Source organism: Acanthochromis polyacanthus, chromosome 2 (assembly GCF_021347895.1).
Source record: "Acanthochromis polyacanthus isolate Apoly-LR-REF ecotype Palm Island chromosome 2, KAUST_Apoly_ChrSc, whole genome shotgun sequence".
Lineage (NCBI taxonomy): Eukaryota > Metazoa > Chordata > Actinopteri > Pomacentridae > Acanthochromis > Acanthochromis polyacanthus.
Window position 1 is genome coordinate 33,538,303 of NC_067114.1, and position 23,013 is coordinate 33,561,315.

The following is a 23,013-nucleotide window of genomic DNA, read 5'->3' on the forward strand; positions in this document are numbered from 1 at the left end:
ATGAGAGAGAAACAGTCGCACTCGGGAAATGTTCTTTAAATGATATAAAGCTTTTTTTGTAATGTCCAGGATATGTAGCTCAAAACTGAGCTCTGAATCGAATAAAACCCCTAAATTTTTAGCCTGCCCACACGGATTAAAAGATAATGCTTGTAGTTTGCTGACCAGTTTCTCTCTCTTGACCCCTGAACCAATGACTAAAACCTGAGTTTTGTCCTGGTTGAGCTGTAAAAAGTTGTCTGCCATCCATGATTTAATATCTAAAATACAGTTAAAAAGGGCATCGAGTGGCCGTGTGTCATCAGGAGACACGGCAACATAAAGCTGAGTGTCGTCAGCATAGCTGTGGAAATTGATGCTGTGTCTCCTGATGACACTACCTAGTAGGAGCATATAAAGATTAAAAAGAGTAGGGCCTAAAATTGAACCTTGGGGAACACCACACCCAATGTCATAACATTGTGATAAATGATCTCCAAGGTTCACATAAAACTGTCTATCACTAAGATAAGATTTAAACCAGTTAAAAACAGTGCCTGAGATGCCAATAAAATCATGGGGTCTACTTAAAATGATTTTGTGGTCAACAGTATCAAATGCAGCACTCAGGTCCAATAAAACTAAAACAGAGGGTAATTTGTTATCCATATTGTACCTGAGGTCATTAACAATTTTGACTAGAACAGTCTCTGTACTGTGATTTTTCCTAAAACCAGATTGATAAATTTCATAAATATTTCTTAAACTAATAAAATCATTTAACTGGTTTAAAACAATCTTCTCTAAAAGTTTACTTAAAAATGGCAAATTGGATACAGGTCTAAAATGATCAGCTACAGCTATATCCAAATTGCTTTTCTTCAGGAGAGGTTTTATAATAGAGGTTTTAAAAGCAGAGGGGAACAAGCCTGTCTGAAGAGAATCATTTAAAATAGTAAGAAAATCCTGTTTTAAAAAGTCATAGAAGTTTTTAAAAAGGGATGCTGGAATGGAATCTAAAAGGCAGGTAGTTAGCTTGAGTTGTTTAAAAACTTTTTCAAGCATCACAGCATCAACCAGGGCAAAACTTTCCAGTGTTTCCCCATTTAAAACCAAAGATTGTGAGGAGTTAAAACTCAAAGGCTGAGAAAGTAAAAGGTTTGATCTGATAAAATCTATTTTACTGCTGAAGTGGACTGCAAAGTCATCACATGACAAGTCTGATTCCTTTGTTTGATTAAAAACAGGGTTGATTAATTTGTCTATTGTTTTAAAAAGTACCTTAGGATTGTTTTTGTTGTTGTGAATTAATGTGGAAAAATGTTCCTTTCTTGCCTGTTTGATTGCTGTGTTATAAATCTTCAGATGATATTGGAAAATATTGTAATTTATTTGAATTTTGGTTTTCAGCCACTTCCATTCTGCTTTTTGACAATTTCTTTTGAGGTTAATGATGTAACTGTTTGTCCAGGGAGGCTTTGGTTTTGCTGATATTCTTTAGATTTTTATTGGTGCAACAGTGTCTAGAGCTGACCTTAATTTACTGTTAAAATGATCAACAACAAAATCACAGGAGGAAGGTAAGTGTGGATCAGCTAAAATGTCAATAAAATTTGCAGCCACTTCAGCAGTAAGGTAGCGCTTCTTGATTGTATGCACTGGGATTTCTTGTTGCTTAAAATGATTGATATTAAAAAACACACAAAAATGATCAGACAAGCCCACGTCCATAACAGAGGTCACAGATGTAGAAAGGCCATGGGTGATTATTAAATCTAAATTTTTTCCTCTGTTATGGGTGGGCTGTGTCACATGTTGGATAAAATTCATACTGTGAAGAAGGTTTAAAATTCCTGAGCTAAAAGAGTCTGATTGATTATCAACATGCAAATTAAAATCACCTAAAATAAGAACTCTGTCATATTTAGAAAAGATAAAAGAGAGCAATTCAGAAAATTCAATAATAAAAGAGGCACAACGTTTAGGTGGTCTGTAGATAGTCAAGCATAGGATGGGAGGACTGCTAAAAACAAATGAATGATGTTCAAAAGAGGAATACTTATCAAATAAAATCTCTTTAAAACCATTATATGCTCCTCTACCTTAGTTTTATGAAAACTGCAGGTCTCTGTCCTTGACCAAACCTACTAAAAATGAAGGAAAAAAGTGTAAACAGTGACAATCACTCCTGCTTTGAAAAAGTGCTGTAAAAATTATTCTTACTGTGTATATATTAACAACAGCATTAAATTCAGTGAGCTTGTTTGGTGACTACTAGCTGATCTTACAGAGCTGTCATTAATGTCCTGTGTATTTATTTGATTTTAGAATGAATGGGAGATCAAGGGAACACACTATTAAAGTTTAATTGATGAAAAAAGGGAAAATACTGACATGTTTGTGGATGTACTGTACGTAAGCTATTTCAGATGTTTATTATGTGTTGGTGTGTGGTGATGGCTGGATGACAGGAAGACAACACAGCTGTGCATCTAGCAGCAAAGCGAGGGCACGCAGAGGTCCTACAGAAGATCATGGAGACTGGAGTAGATGTGAATGAGAGGAATGTAGTGAGTATCTGGACCAGCCTGCACACAACAACAGGTAGTACAGGTAGAGGTAGTGTAACTGGCATTTTCATGTTTTTTCCAGTCACTTCTTGATTTTACAGAAGTTTGTCTTTTGAACCATAAAATTAAATATACATCAGTTTTTGGATCAACAATATACAGTGGATTCAGAAAGTATTCAGTCTCTTTCACTTTTTTTATACTTGATTGTGTTGTGAATTTAATTTTGAATTGATATATTTCCCCACCAATCTGCTCTCAATAACCTGTAATGACAAATTAAGTATGTGAGTTTTCTTGACATGTGTTTAAATAAGTCTTCTTGGTGAAGTCTCTACCAGCTCTGTACAACTGTTTTAAAGGCAGTTTAGAAGGTAAGCTATAATAAGATAAGAGAAAATTTTAAGAATCCCAAAGGAAATTCTTGTACCAGATATTGCTCAGGAAAAACAAAATTACATAGATTCATCCTACTGCCCAGCACACTACAGTGTAGATTCTACACTGTAGAGGATGATGCTGGACACCACAAGGGTTAAATGTCTGCAGCATGGTTCTATAGACATTGAAAGATCTCAGTCTGCTGAGAAAAACCAGGTGGCTCTGGCCTTTCTTGTACAGAGCTTTCATATTTTTTGTCCAGTACAGCTTATTTAATGCTCAGCAATGTCCACCTCTGTATTCTTGATGATGGCAGACTTCTGAAAGGCCCTCTTCCTGAAATCAGCCACCAACTCCTTAGTTTTTTTGTTGAGCTGTAGGTGGTTGATCTCACACCACATCACAAAGCTGTCCACCACACTCCTATACTCAAGTCACTGTCTCCTGATGATATACTACTGTCCTCAGTGTCATCTCCTGCTGATACAGCCCACTATGGCAGAGTCTTGCAAAAATTCTGCAGCTGGCAGAACTGTGAGCAGTACTGAAGTCATCGGTGTAGAGAGCGAACAGGAGGGGAAGCAAGAGTGTCCCTTGAGATGTACTCATGCTGTGGTAGTTGATGATCCAGGCTGCCAGTGGAGCCTACCAGCATCTCCAGCAGCTTATTCCTGAACAGGGCAGGTTGTGAAAAGTCAAAGAATATGACTTTCACAGAGTTGCCCGTCTCTTCCAGGTGCGTATAAGCCTTGTGCAACAGAAAGATGATGACATCTTCCACTCCAGTGTGAGACTGGTATGCAAACTGCAAGGGGTCCAGTGACGGTTAAATTATTGAGTGTCACTGCTTCAGGACCAGCCCCTCCACTGACCTTATAACATGTGAAGTCAAAACCACTGGCCTATAGTCACTGATTTTATTTGGGTGTTATTTTTTGGTCACAGGAACCAGACATGATGTTTACCACAGAACAGGGACGATCATCAAGTTCAAGCTCAGGTTTAAAATGTACTGAAAAACAGGCAGAGCTAAGTAGGACATCCTTTCAGCAGTCTGGTACTGAGGCTGTCAGGTCCTGCTGCCTCGGCTGGACGGAGTCAATTGAGCACTCTCCTCACATCCTCTGCATTGTTCTAAGGCCACTCCACAACTCTCTGATGTTATTCCGTTTGAGTCTGGTCTCCAGCTTAGTCCTGTAGCTCTCCTTGTCCACAGTAATCTTGCCCTTCAGCTCCTTCTATATCTTCTTCAACTCCTCCCTGAAGGTCAGCATCATTTCAGGTCTATGCAGCTTTAATGTCTTTGATGTCTACTTAAACAAACATAGCCTGCAGCTTTGATTATCAAATAAAGTGCAGAAAAGTAAAAAGGCACAAACACTTGAAGAGCGCCTCTGGCTGGCTGCTGCCTGGGAAAAAAAAAATGGTGGTTTGGTTTATCTTACTCTTTGCAGTGTCTCCTGCTATGCTCCATCAGATTAGATCCGCATCGCTGACCTGTCTTCTACAGGTCTTTCCACGGATACTTTATCTGGTCTGGGACTTGTCCTGAACCACTTCAGTGTTATCTTGACTGTTTGCTTTTGGTCATAGTGGTGTTGAACGAAACCATTGTCCCAGTTTTAGGCCTTTGACTCTTGGGTAGATTTTCTTCAACTACCTCTGTGTATTTGGCTACATTCACTAGTTCCGACCAGTCCCCCTGCTCCTGCTGTTGAGTAGTTCTACAGCTTGATGCTGCCACCACCATCCTTCATTGTAGAGATGGTATGAGCAGCCCCCCGGTGTTTTTGATTTTTCATTTTTAAAATAAATATTTTTTTAAATAAACAATAATCAGTTATTTTTAGCACCATGCGTGTTAAAATTTGCAATTACATGTCATGTACAAAATATTAAATAGAATTTTCTGGAAAAATAGTTTCCTGCTCATCTCTGCTGAGCTGCTGGGGCGCAAGAGAAATTGCCCCTCGAGTGCGGCAGAGCAGCCAATTACCGACAAGAGATTCGACATAGCAACAGAAATTTATCCAATCAGCGTCGTCGAATCTGATGCCCAGAGGGGAGAAATCGATTTCGCCCCAAGCCAAGTGAGCATGCGTGAGTGCGGTGGATAACTGTCACAGTCACAGTGAACAGTGACAGGAGGAAGGCTTAGCGAGCTGGATCTAGTCATGCAAATGCTTTATATTGTTTGTTTTCTCTATAAAACGGCTGGGACAGACACGGCATGGACTGTTTCAGGAATAAGAGATATGAAACATTTATCCGAGAAAATAAAGAGACACGAGAGTAGAAGGGCACATATGGAGAACACTGTTTAGCTAACGATGCTAGGCAAGGCTAACATCACGACGCAGCTAGATGAAGAGATGAACAGTGACACACAGTTACACACTGAACTATTCTGAAGTGACTTCCAATGAGCCCTGATCTGAATTCTACTGAACATCTGTGGAAGCAGCTGAAACATGCAGTCTGGAGAAGGACAGCCTTCACACCTGAGACAGCTGGAGCAGTTTGCTCACCAGGAGTGGACACATGCAGAAGTCTCACTGAGAGTTACAGAAATCACCTGACTGCAGTGACTGGTTTAAAAGGTTGTACAACAAAATATGAATTTAAGAGTACCATAATTTTTGTCCAGGCCTGTTTCATATTCATTTAAAGTAGGTTGTTGCTAGAGGTACGGACCCGTACCCGTAGCCTGTGGACTATGGATACGGCACTTGCCATTTGCCAATCAGATACGCAAGATCTGGTCACGTGACTCCCGGTAGACGCTAGCTGTACGGACCCGTAGCATCGGTACGACAGGTACGGACCCTAAACCTGACCCTAACACTAACCCTAACCTTAACCTTTGCTTACCTTTCAACAGTTTGCAGTGGTTAGCAGCTTCTTGACTCGCGAGACTCACGTACGGGTCCGTATCTGTCTGGCAAATGGAAAGTGCCGTACCCGTATCCGTAGCCTGTGCTACGGATACGGACCCGTATCCGTAGACACTACCTTTAAAGTAATCTTCAACAGAAGAGTACTGTCTGTCTGTATACACACACACATTTATTCCCTTGATCAGATTTTTCTTTGCATAAAGTTGACTTTAGCACATCATCCAGCAGTGTATTGCACTGAGTAATTTTTTTTTTGATGTTTTGTCTAAATAGTATGTGTTTGCTTATGTAATTTGCTCATCATTTTCTGGCTTGTTCACTGAAATGTTGAAATCATCAAAATTGTTGCAGATTGTATTTTTCTTTGTCTGCTAATTGAAAAATCACTTAATTGTTGCAGTTCTGATTAGTTAGTAACATTTAGCTTTATCATAAATTACTGTACAGTATTTTTCTGTTCTAGTATTAATTTCTTAAAAAACTTAACACTTAACATAATACTTGAGTCGTCAATTCAACACTAATGCACAGTTTCATGTGCTCAGCTGTATATATAATTTATTGCCAAAATTGTGGTTACGCAATATGTTGTGCATGTTTTGTGCAAAAATGCCTCAAGTTATTAATATTCGCATTAAATAATTATTATTTCACAGAGCACTGATATCCTGCCATTTCTGTTCAGTTGTATCGGAATGGTTACTGAAACTGACTTGATACGCCACAGCCCCACCGAGAATATTTTTCACCAGCCGCCACTGCAGTTTGACAAACTTCAAACAGTATACCCCATCAGTTCACTACTACAGATGGACTCCAGTTAGGTTCTAAACACATCTGAAGAATAATCAAAGCAACCAGGAGGCAGTAAAATACACTGCTCAAAAAAATTAAAGGAACACTTTTTAATCTAAGTATTGCATCAAATAAGTGAAACATGTGGGATACTGATCTGGCCAAGTAAGTAACTGAGGGGCTTTTTAGTCAGTGTCAGCTGCTTTGGTGTTCATAAAATTAACAACAGATGCACTAGAGGGGTAACAATGAGTCAACCCCCAAAACAGGAATGAGTTTACAGGTGAAGGCCACTGACATTTTTTTCCTTCCTAATGTTTTCAGACTGTTTTTCAATAGTTTTGCATTTGGCTAGGGTAAGTGTCACTTCTGGTAGCATGAGGCGATACCTGGACCCTACACAGAGTTCCACAGGCAGTCCAACTCCTCCAGGATGGCACATCAATGCGTGCCATTGCCAGAAGGTTTGCTGTGTCTCCCAGCACATTCTCAAGCGCATGGAGGAGATTCCAGGAGACAGGCAGTTAGTCTGGGAGAGCTTGACAGGGCTGTCGAAGGTCCTCAACCGATCAGCAGGACAGGTATCTGCTCCTTTGTGCAAGGAGGAACAGGATGAGCACTGCAATAGCTCTACAAAATGACCTCCAGCAGACCACTGGTATGAATGTCTCTGATCAAACAATCAGAAAGAGATGTAATGAGAGTGGTCTGAGGGCCCAGCGTCCTCTAGTGCCCGCTGTGCTCGCTGACTGGCACCGTGGAGCTCGGCTGGCATTTGCCATAGAACACAGGAATTTGCAAGTCCACCACTGGTGCCCTGTGCTTTTCACAGATGGAAGCAGGTTCACCCTGAGCGCATGTGACGGGCATGAAAGGGTCTGGAGAAGCCGTGGAGAACATTATGCTGCCTGTAACATTGTTCAGCATGACCGGTTTGGTGGTGGGTCAGTGATGGTCTGGGGAGGCATATCCATGGAGGGACACACAGACCTCTACAGGCTGGACAATGGCATTCTGACTGCCTTTAGGTATCAGGATGAAATCCTTTGACCCATTGTCAGACCCTACATTGGTGCAGTGGTCCTGGATTCCTTCTGGTGCACGACAATGCCCAGTCTTATGTGGTAAGAGAACTCATGCAGTTCCTGGAGGATGAAGGAACTGATACCATTAGCTTGCCCTCATGCTCACCTGACCTGAATCCAATAGAACACCTTTGGAACATTATGTTTTGTTCCATCCGACACCATCAGGTTGCTCCTCAGACTGTCCAGGAGCTCAGTGATGCCCTGGTCCAGTTCTGGGAGGAGATACCCCAGGACACCATCTGTCGTCTCATTCAGAGCTTGTCCCGGCATCATCAGTCATGCATACAAGCACATGGAGGCCATACAAACTACTGAATACCATTTTGAGTTGCTGCCAAGGAATTTCAGCAAGATGGACTAGCCTGCCATATCAGTTTTTCACTTTGATTTTGGGGTGTCTTGAATTTAGCCCTCCTGAGGGGTTGATAATTTTCATTCCCATCAAACAATGTGGCACTTTTCGTTCCTAACACATTAACCAGTCCATATCAATGCTAATATCCAGTTTTTCCCCCGTATTGAAATATGATGTATTTTCAAAGTGTTCCTTTAATTTTTTTGAGCAGTGTATAATTTGGAGATACAGCAAAAACACTTAAATGTGAGATTCCTGTTTTTTATAATAAATTTTGTCAGATTTTTGATTTCTGAAAATATGTTTAAATTTTCCTTTAACTTTCATTTTCATTAATGGGCACAATATATATATATATATATATATATATATATATATATATATATATATATATATATATAGTGAAGAGTGCAGAGAGTGAAGAATGAAAAGAATGATTTCTGTTGAATACTAAATAAACTGAAAATTTTACAGACCAGTTCTACTCTGCCAATTTTTTTCTTTAACAGTCATAACAAAAGTTTCTGAAGAAATATTGAGTGTGCCAATGTAGCTGCTGCTGGTTGATAGGTCTTGCTATAATTATACATAAAGTGTAATTTATAAGTATATTTTATTTTGAAAAGCCATATTTCAAAACCCTGATCAGTTCCTCTTACCATCTCTGAGCTTTTACTTTGAAAGTGTAGCATGCTTTACTAAATCCGATTGACTTCCTGTAATACCCATGTTTTTCGTGAGCTATGAAATTAAGATTTTTTTGTTTTTTGAATAAGTTAAATCCTGGTCACAATTACATATCTTATTTTGAAAGTGAACCCAAACATTCAGATGTTTTGTCCATAAATATATGTATAAGAAAGAAACAGGTGTGCTGTTTGGTAAGCTGCTTTGAACATCAGGGAGATTTTAAGTGATTTTATTTATATTTTCGACCAGGGACCATGCGATTAACATAGAAAACATCTGATGTCTTGTATATAGAGTTTATAACATAAAGCTTATTTTTAACTCACGTTCCTGGGAGGTTTAGCACGGGGGAAGCTAGGAGGGGTGTGTTTATTTTGAAAAGCCAGCCTATTTCAAAGCCACTGGTAAATCTTTTGTAACATTTCATAACTTATAATTTAATAGTGTGGCGTACTTCAATGCATCCTGTTAACGTTGTTCAGCTAACCATGGGCTTTTACTTTGAAAAGCCCACATAGGTGAGCTTCCTTCCCTTTGTTAGAGTCTTGTTCCCTTTTTTAACAGGAAAGAACAGTATGCAGCTGCTGTATATCCATAAACCAGTTCCCTGGGTGAGACTCTTATTTAGAAGTTTAATCCAACAGATTTGGAGCCACTAAACACTCTGTGGCTGAAAGATAATGGTCTGGGACACGTTTGAACATGTTAGAACATTTGTCAGGACTTTGGTAATATCAACAGCTGTGCTGATTTGCTTTGAAGCTGCTGTAATCGAACTGAATGAAAACACGTAAAATACATCAACTTTAACTATGACTGCGTAAAATCCATAAAAGATCTCAAAACACAGATTTAGAGGAATATCATTGAAAGCCATGTGACCTGTTTGAATTTTAAATGGAGTTTTACTATAAAATACACGACTCACAGTAAGTTAGGGATATTGTGAGGTCCTCAGTGGATTTCTTACATAAGGTGTTTGTTTCACTTCAGTGATTTTGGGGATAGGGAGACAATTAGGGTGCTAGACACAACTCGTTTTGTGTTTTCCACATAATGGTCTCACTATGTACAGTGCACCTTAAATATTGGGGCCAATACCAAAAAATACAAAAAGACAACCCTTTTCAGTGTGGCCTCCATTTCAACATTCTGGGAGTATAAAAAGCTGGTATTGTCAGTAAATCATTTCCAGTTCATCATTCAAGCAGCCATGAACACACATCACTTAACGGACGACCAGCGCCACCTGGCCATAGCGTGCCTTCAGGTCGTTAGCAGGCAGTCAGATGTTGCTCCTTAACTTGGTGTGTCTCAAAGTATACAGTATCCCTAAATTATTGTGAGTAGTGTATGTCTGATCTACAGGGTTCCAAAGATCCCTTGGTTTTGGTAGTTGTCCAACCGACTTCTCTGTCATTTCTATGGGGATTTTTAATGTCTTTTTTATTGAATTTTGATCAAAACTATGAGAAATCACAACCAAAGATCATAGCACACCATTCCGAAGCGAGCGTCACATTTTGATATATAATTTGTACTGGTTTTCTCAAAACTCCGGAATGAGTTATGCGGGTATAACATGACAGAAGAATTTATAAGAATAAATCTGGGGTATTAAGTGTGCTTCGATGCTTATGCATTGGCACACTTAATAATAATGATAATTAGTCAATGACGCCGGTGAAACTGAATGTGTTTTCCTTTCATCAACAATCCAAAACTGAAAGATGTTCAATTTACTATGAAAACTAGATAAGCTCAGTTTGATTTATCAGCACTACAGTGATGAATTAAACCATTTACCTTTAGGGTGTGATTTCAGACTGTAATAATGGGTTAAATACGGAGCACAGGAATTCTCATCTTGAAATGTATATTCATGTGCTGAAAATAGGGCTAGGCGATATGACCAAAATTTTATATCCCGATATAGCTTATTTTATATCTCGATACGATATACATCACGATATAGCAGATTTTTGGTAAATTTAATGAAGCTGGTTGTTTGTCATCTTGTTGTTTAGATTGTTCTTCTGAGTCGAGTCCACCGTCTTCCTCCATAGCTGTTTATGTTTTAGCTGCATGCCTGGGCTTGCCGTAAGATGACGTAAAATGCTGCCGTAAAGCGTGTTTTGCGACACTGCGATATGAACTGTAGGATCTTCACATAAAACGATAGACATTTTCTATCGTCCAGACGATATCTATCATCATATCGCTCAGCCCTAGCTGAAAAAGGATTTTTGCATTTCTAATTCATAATGGTTAAACTGACCTTGGGTTGTAACTGTTGGTTGTACAGAATAAGACTCACTTTATACTCTGGTAACCTTTAATGAACTTGAATAGATTCATTGTGTTTCAGGATGGTCTCACAGCGTTACACCTGGCAGCTGATGGAGGTCACTACGAGTGTGTCAAACTGCTGCTGGAATCCGGCTGTAACGTCAATGCACGAACTAATGTATGTTCATTTAAAGCAGTAACCATCTCCAATAAGCACAAGAGATAAAGTATTTTTAAGTCTCATGACCCTTGTTTTCTTGTTTACAGAGGAATATGAATGCCCTCCATTACGTGGCCCAGCATGGCTTTGACAGAGAGACCAGCTTGCTGGTGGAAGCAGGAATCAACATAGATGCTGTAGATAATGTAAGTAATGTCAACTCCAAGGAACACTTCTAAAAAATACCATTTCAATCTGGCATCTGTGGTGGATGTCATGATGTTAGACTACATGACCTTCTAAAATGCTCCTAAATATCCTAGACCAGGGGTGTCAAACGTACGGCCTGCAGGGGGTCCAATCCAGCCCGTGGAATAAATCTACAATATGAAAAAACACCTAAAAATCATGAACTACATTTTTTGATTAAACTGCATTTCCTATAGTGTCTGCTAGGGGCACGCTACGATTTAGAACTTACAGCAGATGGCAGCAATACAGAATCTGGGTCTGTAAGTGACATTTTGTTGTATTGTTATTGTTATTTTACCTGCTTTACCTGCTTTTCTGCTGGCCCTGACACCCTCATCAGCAAGATGTCTTTGTCAAAAAAGAGAAAAGTGGACATCAAGTGTAGGATTTTCCAAGAAAAATGGACCGCTTCCTATTTGTTCACGGAGGTAAATGAGAAACCTGTGTGCTTGATGTGTATACAGCAAGTTTCGGTGCTCAAGGAATTTCATCTTCAGTGCCACTATGAGACTCGGCATGGTGAAAAATACAACAGCTTGCACGGAGAACAGAGAAGATATAAGATAAATGAATTGTTGGTGGGTTTGAGGAAACGGCAATCTGTTTTCACCCAGAGCCATGAGGTCAGTGATGCTGACCTCACGGTGCTGGTGAAAGCCAGCTACTTAATTGCTAGCAGAATAGCATTAGCATCAAAGCCGTACCGTGAGGGGGAGTTTCTTAAAACCTGCATGCTGAAGGCTGCAGAAATCGTGTGTCCTGAGAAGCGGCAAGCCTTTGGCAACATTATCCTGACAAGAATTACCGTGGCAAACAGGATTTCTGAACTATCGACAGATTTAGACAACCATTTGAAAGGCAAAGTGGAGTCATTTGTGGCATTTTCTGTTGCAAATGATGAGAGAACTGATACAGTACCTTGTGAAAGTATTCGGCCCCCTTGAACTTTTCAACCTTTCACCACATTTCAGGCTTCAAACATAAAGATATAAAATTTTAATTTTTTTGTCAAGAATCAACAACAAGTGGGACACAATCGTGAAGTGGAACGAAATTTATTGGATATTTTAAACTTTTTTAACAAATAAAAACCTGAAAAGTGGGGCGTGCAATATTATTCGGCCCCCTTGCATTAATACTTTGTAGCGCCAGCTTTTGCTGCAATTACAGCTGCAAGTCGCTTGGAGTATGGTCCTCTATCAGTTTTGCACATCGAGAGACTGAAATTCTTGCCCATTCTTCCTTGCAAAAACAGCTCGAGCTCAGTGAGGTTGGATGGAGAGCGTTTGTGAACAGCAGTCTTCAGCTCTTGCCCACAGATTCTCGATTGGATTTCAGGTCTGGACTTTGACTTGGCCATTCTAACACCTGGATACGTTTATTTGTGAACCATTCCATTGTAGATTTGGCTTTATGTTTTGGATCATTGTCCTTCGGAAGATAAATCTCCGTCCCAGTCTCAGGTCTTTTGCAGACTCCAACAGGTTTCTTCCAGAATGCTCCTGTATTGGCTCCATTCATCTTCCCATCAATTTGAACCATCTTCCCTGTCCTGCTGAAGAAAAGCAGGCCCAAACCATGAGGCTGCCACCACCATGTTTGACAGTGGGGATGGTTGTGTTCAGGGTGATGAGCTGTGTTGCTTTTACGCCAAACATATCGTTTTGCATTGTGGCCAAAAAGTTCCATTTTGGTTTCATCTGACCAGAGCACCTTCTTCCACATGTTTGGTGTGTCTCCCAGGTGGCTTGTGGCAAACTTTAAACGAGACTTTTTTATGGATATCTTTGAGGAAATGGCTTTCTTCTTGCCACTCTTCCATAAAGGCCGGATTTGTGCAGTTGTAACGACTGATTGTTGTCCTATGGACAGACTCTCCCACCTCAGCTGTAGATCTCTGCAGTTCATCCAGAGTGATCATGGGCCTCTTGGCTGCATCTCTGATCAGTCTTCTCCTTGTTGGAGGTGGAAAGTTTAGAGGGATGGCCGGTCTTGGTAGATTGCAGTGGTCTGATACTCCTTCCATTTCAATATGATTGCTTGCACAGTGCTCCTTGAGATGTTTAAAGCTTGGGGAAATCTTTTGTATCCAAATCCGGCTTTTAAACTTCTCCACAACAGTATCTCGGACCTGCCTGGTGTGTTCCTTGGTCTGTCATGATGCTCTCTGCACTTTAAACAGAACCCTGAGACTATCACAGAGCAGGTGCATTTATACGGAGACTTGATTACACACAGGTGGGATTCTATTTATCATCATCAGTCATTTAGGACAACACTGGATCATTCAAGATCCTCACTGAACTTCTGGAGTGAGTTTGCTGCACTGAAAGTAAAGGGGCCGAATAATATTGCACACCCCACTTTTCAGTTTTTATTTGTTAAAAAGTATAAAATATCCAATAAATTTCATTCCACTTCACGATTGTGTCCCAATTGTTGTTGATTCTTGACAAAAAATTAAAATTTTATGTCTTTATGTTTGAAGCCTGAAATGTGGCGAAAGGTTGAAAAGTTCAAGGGGGCCGAATACTTTCGCAAGGCACTGTATTACAGATGTCGCTCAACTGGCCATATTCATTCATGGAGTTGATGAGACTTGACTGTCACAGAGAAGTTTCTTGAGTTAATGCCTGTGTTAGACCCCACAACAGCCAAGGACATTTTCCGTGCTCTTGTTGGTGAGCTGCACAGGGTTGGAGTGGATTGGTCCCGCACTGTCAGCCTGGCTACAGATGGTGCGCCGTCAGTGATCGGGAAAAAGGCGGGTGCTGTGGCAAAGTTTGAAGAGAAAGTACAAGCCACAAATGGAGGGAGTTGTTTCTGGACATTTCACTGTATCACATCATGTATCACATTTCACATCAAGAGCCATTGTACTGTAAGTCATTAAAAATTGATCATGTCATCGAGGTGGTTGTTCAAACTGTTAACTGTTAATTTCATCTAAGCCAGAGGTCTGAACTGTCGTCAGTTGACTGCCTTCTCAGTGACCATAACATTACCCATGACCTGCCATACCACACTGAAGCAAGATGGTTAAACTGAGGTGCTGTGCTAAAGTGTTTCTTCGATCTTCTGGACAAAAAAGGTAAACCTGTTGTGGAATACAATGCCCACAATGGCTGTGGGACCTTGATTTATGGTTAATGTTACAGAGCACTTGAATAATCTGAACAAAATGTTACAAGGGCGCAAAAAAATTGTCACAGTATTATGACGGCATACGTGCATTCAAGTTGAAGCTCACATTGTGGGAGACGCAGCTTGCAAGTGGTGACACTATTCATTTCCCCTGTCTAAGAGATGTTAGTGCAGCCAGCATCAATGCTGATATGAGCCAGTACAAAGACAAGATTACGGGATGGGTGTGGGAGTTTCAGAAACGATTTCAGGTCTTTGCAAACTTGCGACAGAATTCGCAGTTCTCCGCTCATCATTCACAGTCAAAGCTTCTTATGTGCCCTCTGACATGCCACTTGAAATAATTGATTTTCAGTGTGATGTAGAATTGAAGGACAAATTTGCGTCTGTGGGCTTGGGAACATTTGATCAGCATCTCCTTCCAGGCTACCCTAGATTTAAAGCACTGGCTGCAAAAATGTTGTGCGTTTTGTGACAACCTATCTTTGTGAGCAAGTTTTCTCAGTAATGAACATTATTAAAACAAAACTGCGCACAAAGCTCACACATAAGCACTTAACTGACATTCTGAAATTGTCTGCTACTCCAGACATGATGCCTGATATTGATGCACTTGTGCAGGCTAAAAGATGTCAAATTTCAGGAGCAAATACAAAGCAGGAATCAATCCTGTAAAATGCTGAGTGGAATATTATTTCTAATGCATGCCACCCATGTTACAGTGGGTACGGAAAGTATTCAGACCCCTTGAAATTTTTCACTCTCTGTGTCATTGCAGCCATTTGCCAAAATCAAAAAAGTTCATTTTATTTCTCATTAATGTACACTCAGCACCCCATCTTCACAGAAAAAAACAGAAATGTAGAATTTTTTGCAAATTTATTAAAAAAGAAAAACTGAACTATCACATGGTCAGAAGTATTCAGACCCTTTGCAGCGACATTCTTATTTAACTCACATGCTGCCCATTTCTTCTGATCCTCCTCGAGATGGTTCTGCTTCTTTATTGGAGTCCAGCTGTGTTTAATTAAACTGATTGGACTTGATTAGGAAAGGCACACACCTGTCTATATAAGACCTTACAGCTCACAGTGCATGTCAGAGCAAATGAGCATCATGAGGTCGAAGGAACTGCCCAAGGAGCTCAGAGACAGAATTGTGGCAAGGCACAGATCTGGCCAAGGTTACAAAAGAATTTCTGCAGCACTCAAGGTTCCTCAGAGCACAGTGGCCTCCATAATCCTCAAATGGAAGAAGCTCGGGATGACCACAACTCTTCCTAGACCTGGCCGTCCAGCCAAACTGAGCAATGGTGGGAGAAGAGCCTTGGTGAGAGAGGTAAAGAAGAACCCAAAGATCACTGTGGCTGAGCTCCAGAGATGCAGTCGGGAGATAGGAGAAAGTTCCACAAAGTGAACTATCACTGCAGCCCTCCACGAGTCGGGGCTTTATGGCAGAGTGGCCTGACGGAAGCTTCTCCTCAGTGTAAGACACATGAAAGCCCGCATAGAGTTTGCCAAAAAACACACGAAGGACTCCCAGACTTTGAGAAATATGATTCTCTGGTGTGATGAGACCAAGATTGAACTTTTTGGTGTTAATTCTAAGCGGTATGTGTGGAGAAAACCAGGCACTGCTCATCACCTGCCCAGAACTTTGGACAAGATGGCGCCGCAGATGGCAGCCTCGGTACGGGCAAAGCAGGAGGCCTACAGAAGTGGGGACAGGATCCTATACAACCAGGCCAGGAACACACTGACTAAGGAGATCAGAGTAGCTAAGAGGAGCTACACTGAGAAGCTGAAAAACAACTTTTCAGCAAGCAACCCAGCGTCAGTGTGGAGGAGCCTGGAAACCATCACAAACTACAGGAGACCCTCCCCCCACACTGCAGGGAGCCATCACCTAGCCGAGGAGCTCAATGGGTTTTATTGCAGGTTTGAAAGGCCATCTTTCTCACCTCTCACCCACCCCAACAACACCACCTCACAACTGTTCACACCTCCTGCCACCCCTCCCCTTTACCCTGCTGACCCCTCACCTGCACTCAGGATCTGTGAGGAAGACGTGTGTCGGCTCTTTTGGAGACAGAAGATCAGGAAGGCACCAGGACCGGATGGTGTGTCTCCCTCCTGCCTGAAAGTCTGCGCTGACCAGCTGACACCCATCTTCACGCAGATCTTCAACAGATCTCTGGAGCTGTGTGAAGTCCCCTCCTGCTTCAAATGCTCCACCATCATCCCAGTCCCCAAGAAATCCTCCATCACTGGACTAAATGACTACAGGCCCGTCGCCCTGATGTCTGTGGTCATGAAATCTTTTGAGAGACTGGTGTTGGCCCACCTGAAGGACATCACAGGCCCCCTGCTGGACCCCCTGCAGTTTGCCTACCGGGCAAACAGGTCAGTGGATGATGCAGTCAACATGGGACTACACTACATCCTGCAACACCTTGACTCCCCAGGGACTTATGCAAGGATCCTGTTTGTGGACTTAAGTTCGGCGTTTAATACCATCATCCCGGACATCCTCCACTCCAAACTCCTCCAGCCCACTGTGCCAGCCTCCACCTGTGAGTGGATCACAGACTTCCTGACAGACAGGAGGCAGCAGGTGAGATTGGGGAGCATCACATCCAGCACCTGGACAATCAGCACTGGCGCCCCCCAGGGGTGTGTGCTCTCCCCACTGCTCTTCTCCCTCTATACCAATGACTGCACCTCAGGTGACCCAAGCGTGAAGCTCTTAAAGCTTGCAGACGACACAACTGTCATCGGGGACGGTGATGAGTCTACGTACAGACAAGAAGTGGAACAGCTGGTCCTCTGGTGTGGTCGGAACAACCTGGAGCTGAACACACTCAAGACTGTGGAGATGACAGTGGGCTTCAGACGGAGCCCCCCTGTGCTGGCCCCCCTCTCCATTCAAAACAACACAGTGTCTGCTGTGGAAAGTTTCAGGTTCCTGGGTTCCACAATCTCCCAGGACCTGAAGTGGGAGTCCAACATCGACACCATCAGGAAAAAGGCCCAGCAGAGGATGTACTTCCTGCGCCAACTAAGGAAGTTCAACCTGTCACAGGAGCTGCTGATCCAGTTCTACACCGCCATCATCCAGTCTGTCCTCTGCACTTCCATCACTGTGTGGTTTGGATCAGCCACCAAGCAGGACAGGCACAGACTGCAACGGACAGTCAGGACTGCAGAAAAAAAAATCATCGGTGCCAGCCTGCCCTCCATTCAGGACTTGTACATGTCCAGAGTCAGGAAAAGGGCAGGCAACATCACTGCAGATCCATCACACCCTGGACATAACCTGTTTCACCTCCTCCCCTCCGGCAGGCGCTACAGAGCTCTGTACGCCAAAACCACCAGACACATGAACAGTTTCTTTCCACAGGCTGTTGCTCTGATGAACATTTGAAATCCAGTCACAGTCTGAATCATGAACATAAATATCCATAACCTTAACAAACAGTCCTATAAACAATAAAATTATAACTAAACACATTCTGTATACACTGTGTAAATAAAAATTATCTATATCTGTATATCATGTACATAAGCTCCAGAAATTCACCATTTCCACTGATCACTTTTAACTAAGTTATTGTATGTTGTCATGTTATGTTATGTTATGTTATGTTATGTTACGTTATGTTACGTTAATTTTCTTATTATGTAATGTTAAAGTTATGTTAGTATTTTATATATATATATATATATATATATATATATATATATTTTACATAATTTTATATTTTTACATAATTTGTTTATTATTTAATTTTCTATTTGTCTTGTACAAGAGGGTACTATAAAATACCGGAGTCAAATTCCTTGTATGTGCTCACATATTTGGCAAATAAAAGTGATTCTGATTCTGATTCTGATTCTGATACAATCCCTACAGTGAAACATGGTGGCTGGAGCATCATGTTGCGGGGGTGTTTTTCAGCTGCAGGGACAGGACGACTGGTTGCAATTGAAGGAAGGATGAATGAGGCCAAGTACAGAGATATCCTGGAGGAAAACCTCTTCCAGAGTGTTCAGGACCTCGGACTGGGCCAAAGGCTCACCTTTCTACAGGACAATGACCCTAAGCACACAGCTAAAATAACAAAGGAGTGGCTTCAGAACAACTCTGTGACCATTCTTGACTGGCCCAGCCAGAGCCCTGACCTAAACCCAATTGAGCATCTCTGGAGAGACTTCAAAATGGCTGTCCACCAACGTTCACCATCCAACCTGACAGAACTGGAGAGGATCTGCAAGTAAGAATGGCAGAGGATCCCCAAATCCAGGTGTGAAAAACTTGTTGCGTCATTCCCAAGAAGACTCATGGCTGTACTAGCTGAAAAGGGTGCTTCTACTCAATACTGAGCACAGGGTCTGAATACTTATGACCGTGTGATATGTGGTTACGTGATGGTTATGTGGTTATGTGATACGTGTTTTTCTTTTTTAATAAATTTGCAAAAAGGGCTATGTTTTTAAGTTCCACATACCTGTGACTAAATATTTTGTGTCAATGTACAATCACTGTATTGTATTGTAATGCACAATGCACACAAATACATGTTAAACTGAGGCATCGTGTTGTTGAAATTGCACTTGCTTTTCTGAATAAACCTCAGGTTGTTAATAGTCAATTTTTTAAAAGGACAGTCTATTACATATGAAGATTTTTATAATATGCTTGTTCTCCACTAAAACATCAGAAAAATTTGGACTTATTGTTGCTTCTTGGTAATTACGCTATAGGTTTACTGGTCCGGCCCCCTGGCGATCAATTAGGCCGTATGCAGCCCCCGGACCAAAATGAGTTTGACACCCCTGTCTTAGACTGTAAAAATGTGAACAGCCGATTGCACATCAGTTGCTTCTAAATCAACATATTTCTTTGTGTGAACAGGTAAAACATGAACTGATTATAAGGCTACAGTTTCCCAAGATGTGAAACTATTTTGTTAATTTCATGTTGACTTTTTTAAAATTCTGCTGACATTCAAATAGTGAACAATATAAGCAAAAGTATGCACACTATAAAATTCAAAGAATGTTATATTTCAGTCTATGGTAGAATTTACTACTTGACAGAAGAGAGTTGATGTTTTACTAGCCAGTGCAGCAGAGCAGAGTATTGGATTTGTTTTTCCCATAGCTATCAAAAATGATATATGTTTTTGTGTTTGGAATAGCAGCAAATCACACCGCTCCACCTAGCTGTGTTCAACAATCACACAGATGTTGTACGACGGCTTATAGATGCTGACTGTGACCTGGATGTCACTGACAGTGTGAGTATGAGCCTTTACAGCTGCACTAATGTGCAACAAAGAACTTGAAGACAAATACTGTAGAAACATGTTTACTTTAATAGATAAATCATTTTCACAATGACATGGTCATAGTTCTCATGAGATGTTAAATAAAGACTGCATTGCAGTAATATTGCTTAACAGATTTCTGTCATTTGGGCCATAGAGACAGCAGACTGCATTGCATATAGCAGCAGAGCATGGATGGCAGGACCTGGCTGAGATTATTCTGATATCTGGTGTTAATCTCAATCTGACTGACAAGGTATTTCCTCACTTGACTTTCACTCAAGAAAATATTTTTGATGTTTTGTATGAATATAATTGTCAGTTGAGCATTTGAGCTGTCTAAATGCCAACAAGGTCTAAATGGTCCAAATATATCCTGAGACATTACTCTGAATTGTAATATTTAGTTATTATATTTCCAGCCCTCAATTTTTAAGAAGATGAGTTGGTTTGAAGAAATCGGAGAGTCCAATCAAAAAAGATCATTAAAAATGGCAAAGTCTGTTGCAAAAGAGTTCATTGTGTTCGATCGAAACAGCGAAGCATTCAAACCATAGCTACTCCTGAGTGTGAATTGAATCTGGCCTTCTGATGCACCTGCTTTTATAGAGAAACGTTTCTCTCTTTTTTGTTTACTAACGTTCAGAGTAATTAAATTTTTACCAGTGTATTTGCTCATCCCTTTGTAATGTTTCTTCAAAAAAAAGAGTTTCCATCATACTTTCAGTTCTTTCAAGGTCTTCAGGATATTCCCTTGGACATAAAATCCACTTTTACACAATCATAAGTAGCATTTCACGATTTTAGCAAACACTTGAAAGGCTTCAAATTAGGGCTGCACAATATTGGAAATATGTGCAATATGCGATATGGGTGTCAAGAACTGCGATATCGATATATATTGCGATATTGGCTATTAGTGCCGTTGTCTGTTGTAATGGCCACTTGTTTCTCTTCTTGCAACCCCCAGTTCGTCAACACATCCTGCCGGGCAGCCACTATATTTTCACCATTGTAGGAGTTGGGAAAGTAGGAGACTTGTGACAGCGTGTTTTGAGTTCGAAGTCGTTTGTGAGAAAGTGAACAGTAAAACTCATGTAGGGCTCAGTAGTACGACTGGATCATAAATCTGTAGTGCTTGCAAAGAAATCCACATTATTGACCTCCGCTTTTACAGACCCCAAGCAAGCCTCGCAGAATGGCGACTTGGGAAAAATAATTCCGTTATGGCACTTAGTATCTGCGGTCGAATTCTTTCAGCATATCAGAAAAAACCTTCTTTGCACACAACATTAACGGAGAGTGTGCATTTCGCGATGTAACGTGTATTGGCTGCAGTTAAATCTTGGTGACGCTTGGAAGTTTTTTCATATGGCGTAACAGAAGAAAAACTTTCACCATTTGTTGTCTGTGTGCTTGCCTTTCGTTTGTCTGCCTTCATCGGAGTAGCTTGTGGTGTTTTAGATTGTAAGAAAATGGCATACAGTTCCTTGTGGTTGTGTTCAATTTCGCTGTGCAGATTTGTAGTGTTTCCTAGCAACATAGCCACAATTTTTTGTCATGATTTGCAAAGTACTTGCGTCTGTGACTCGTCCTGTCTCCTAAAGCTGTAGTACTCCCAAATTTCAGAGGTGCGGTGTTTTTTAGGCACAAGTTGTTCATTACAGTTGTCTTTCTTGTGTCCTGCCATGTTGTGTTGTGGCGCTTTCCCTTTCCACTGGGAGCATGAGGCTTTGGTCTAGCCAATAGCAAAAGTACTATTCGGGGTGGGGTGGGGGCTTAAGGTTGCGCTCAGTTGGTCACAAGAAAACGTCTATGCATGCGAGAAGCATGATTTAAACATCAAAATAATCGTAGCATAGCATGGCATAGCTCGGTGGGTACAGTGGCCGTCTTGTAACTGGAAGGTTGCCGGTTCGATCCTCAGCCCGTCGAGCTCATCTCGAGGTGTCCCTGAGCAAGACACCGAACCCCTAATTGCTCCTGGTGGGTTGTGGTTAGCGCCTTGCATGGCAGCTTCCCCCATCAGTGTGTGAATGGGTGAATGTGGCGTATCATGTAAAGCGCTTTGGATAAAAGCGCTATATACACACGTGGACAAAATTGTTGGTACCCCTCAGTTAAAGAAGGAAAAACCCACAATTCTCACTGAAATCACTTGAAACTCACAAAAGTAACAATAAATAAAAATTTATTGAAAATTAAATAATCAAAAACAGCCATTACTTTTGAATTGTTGATTAACATAATTATTTAAAAAAACAAACTAATGAAACAGGCCTGGACAAAAATGATGGTACCTCTATAAAAGATTGAAAACTATTTGACCAGAGTGACATGATTAACTCAGGTGTGTCATTTAATTGACATCACAGGTGTTTCCAAACTCATAATCAGTCAGTCTGCCTATTTAAAGGGAGACAAGTAGTCACCCTGCTGTTTGGTGAAAAGGTGTGTACCACACTGAACATGGACAACAGAAAGCGAAGGAGAGAATTGTCCCAGGACATCCGAAAAAAAATGATAGACAAACATCTTAAAGGTAAAGGCTATAAGACCATCTCTAAACAGCTTGAAGTTCCTGTGACAACAGTGGCTGATATTATTCAGAAGTTCAAGACCCACGGGACAGTAGCCAACCTCCCTGGACGTGGCCGCAAGAGGAAAATTGATGACAAATTGAAGAGACGGATCGTTGGACTTGTATCCAAAGAGCCCAGAGCAACCTCCAAAGAAATTAAAGGTGAACTCCAAGGCCAAGGTACATCAGTGTCAGATCGCACCATTCGTCGTTGTTTGAGCCAAAGTGGACTTCATGGGAGACGACCAAGGAGGACACCACTGCTGAAAAAAACTCATAAAAAAGCCAGACTGGAATTTGCAAAAATGCATGTTGACAAGCCACAAAGCTTCTGGGAGAATGTCCTTTGGACAGATGAGACCAAACTGGAGCTTTTTGGTAGGGCACATCAACTCTATGTTCATAGACTCAAAAACCAAGCATACGAAGAAAAGAACACTGTCCCTACGGTGAAACATGGAGGAGGCTCAGTAATGTTTTGGGGCTGCTTTGCTGCATCTGGC

At 41.2% G+C, this 23,013-nt stretch overlaps 1 protein-coding gene across 5 annotated transcripts in view; it reads left to right on the forward strand.

The window, feature by feature from the left end:
- Positions 1-23,013, forward strand: part of ankdd1a (ankyrin repeat and death domain containing 1A) — a 47,128-nt gene that overhangs the window by 18,383 nt on the left and 5,732 nt on the right. For 4 of the 5 annotated variants that reach the window (XM_022204354.2, XM_051942297.1, XM_022204352.2 and 1 more), the window contains exons 7-11: positions 2,451-2,549; positions 11,124-11,222; positions 11,312-11,410; positions 19,801-19,899; positions 20,087-20,185. In XM_022204354.2, the coding sequence (XP_022060046.1) occupies positions 2,451-2,549; positions 11,124-11,222; positions 11,312-11,410; positions 19,801-19,899; positions 20,087-20,185 (495 nt within the window). The remainder of the gene's footprint in view (positions 1-2,450; positions 2,550-11,123; positions 11,223-11,311; positions 11,411-19,800; positions 19,900-20,086; positions 20,186-23,013) is intronic. The other variant, XM_022204353.2, reaches the window with a different exon arrangement.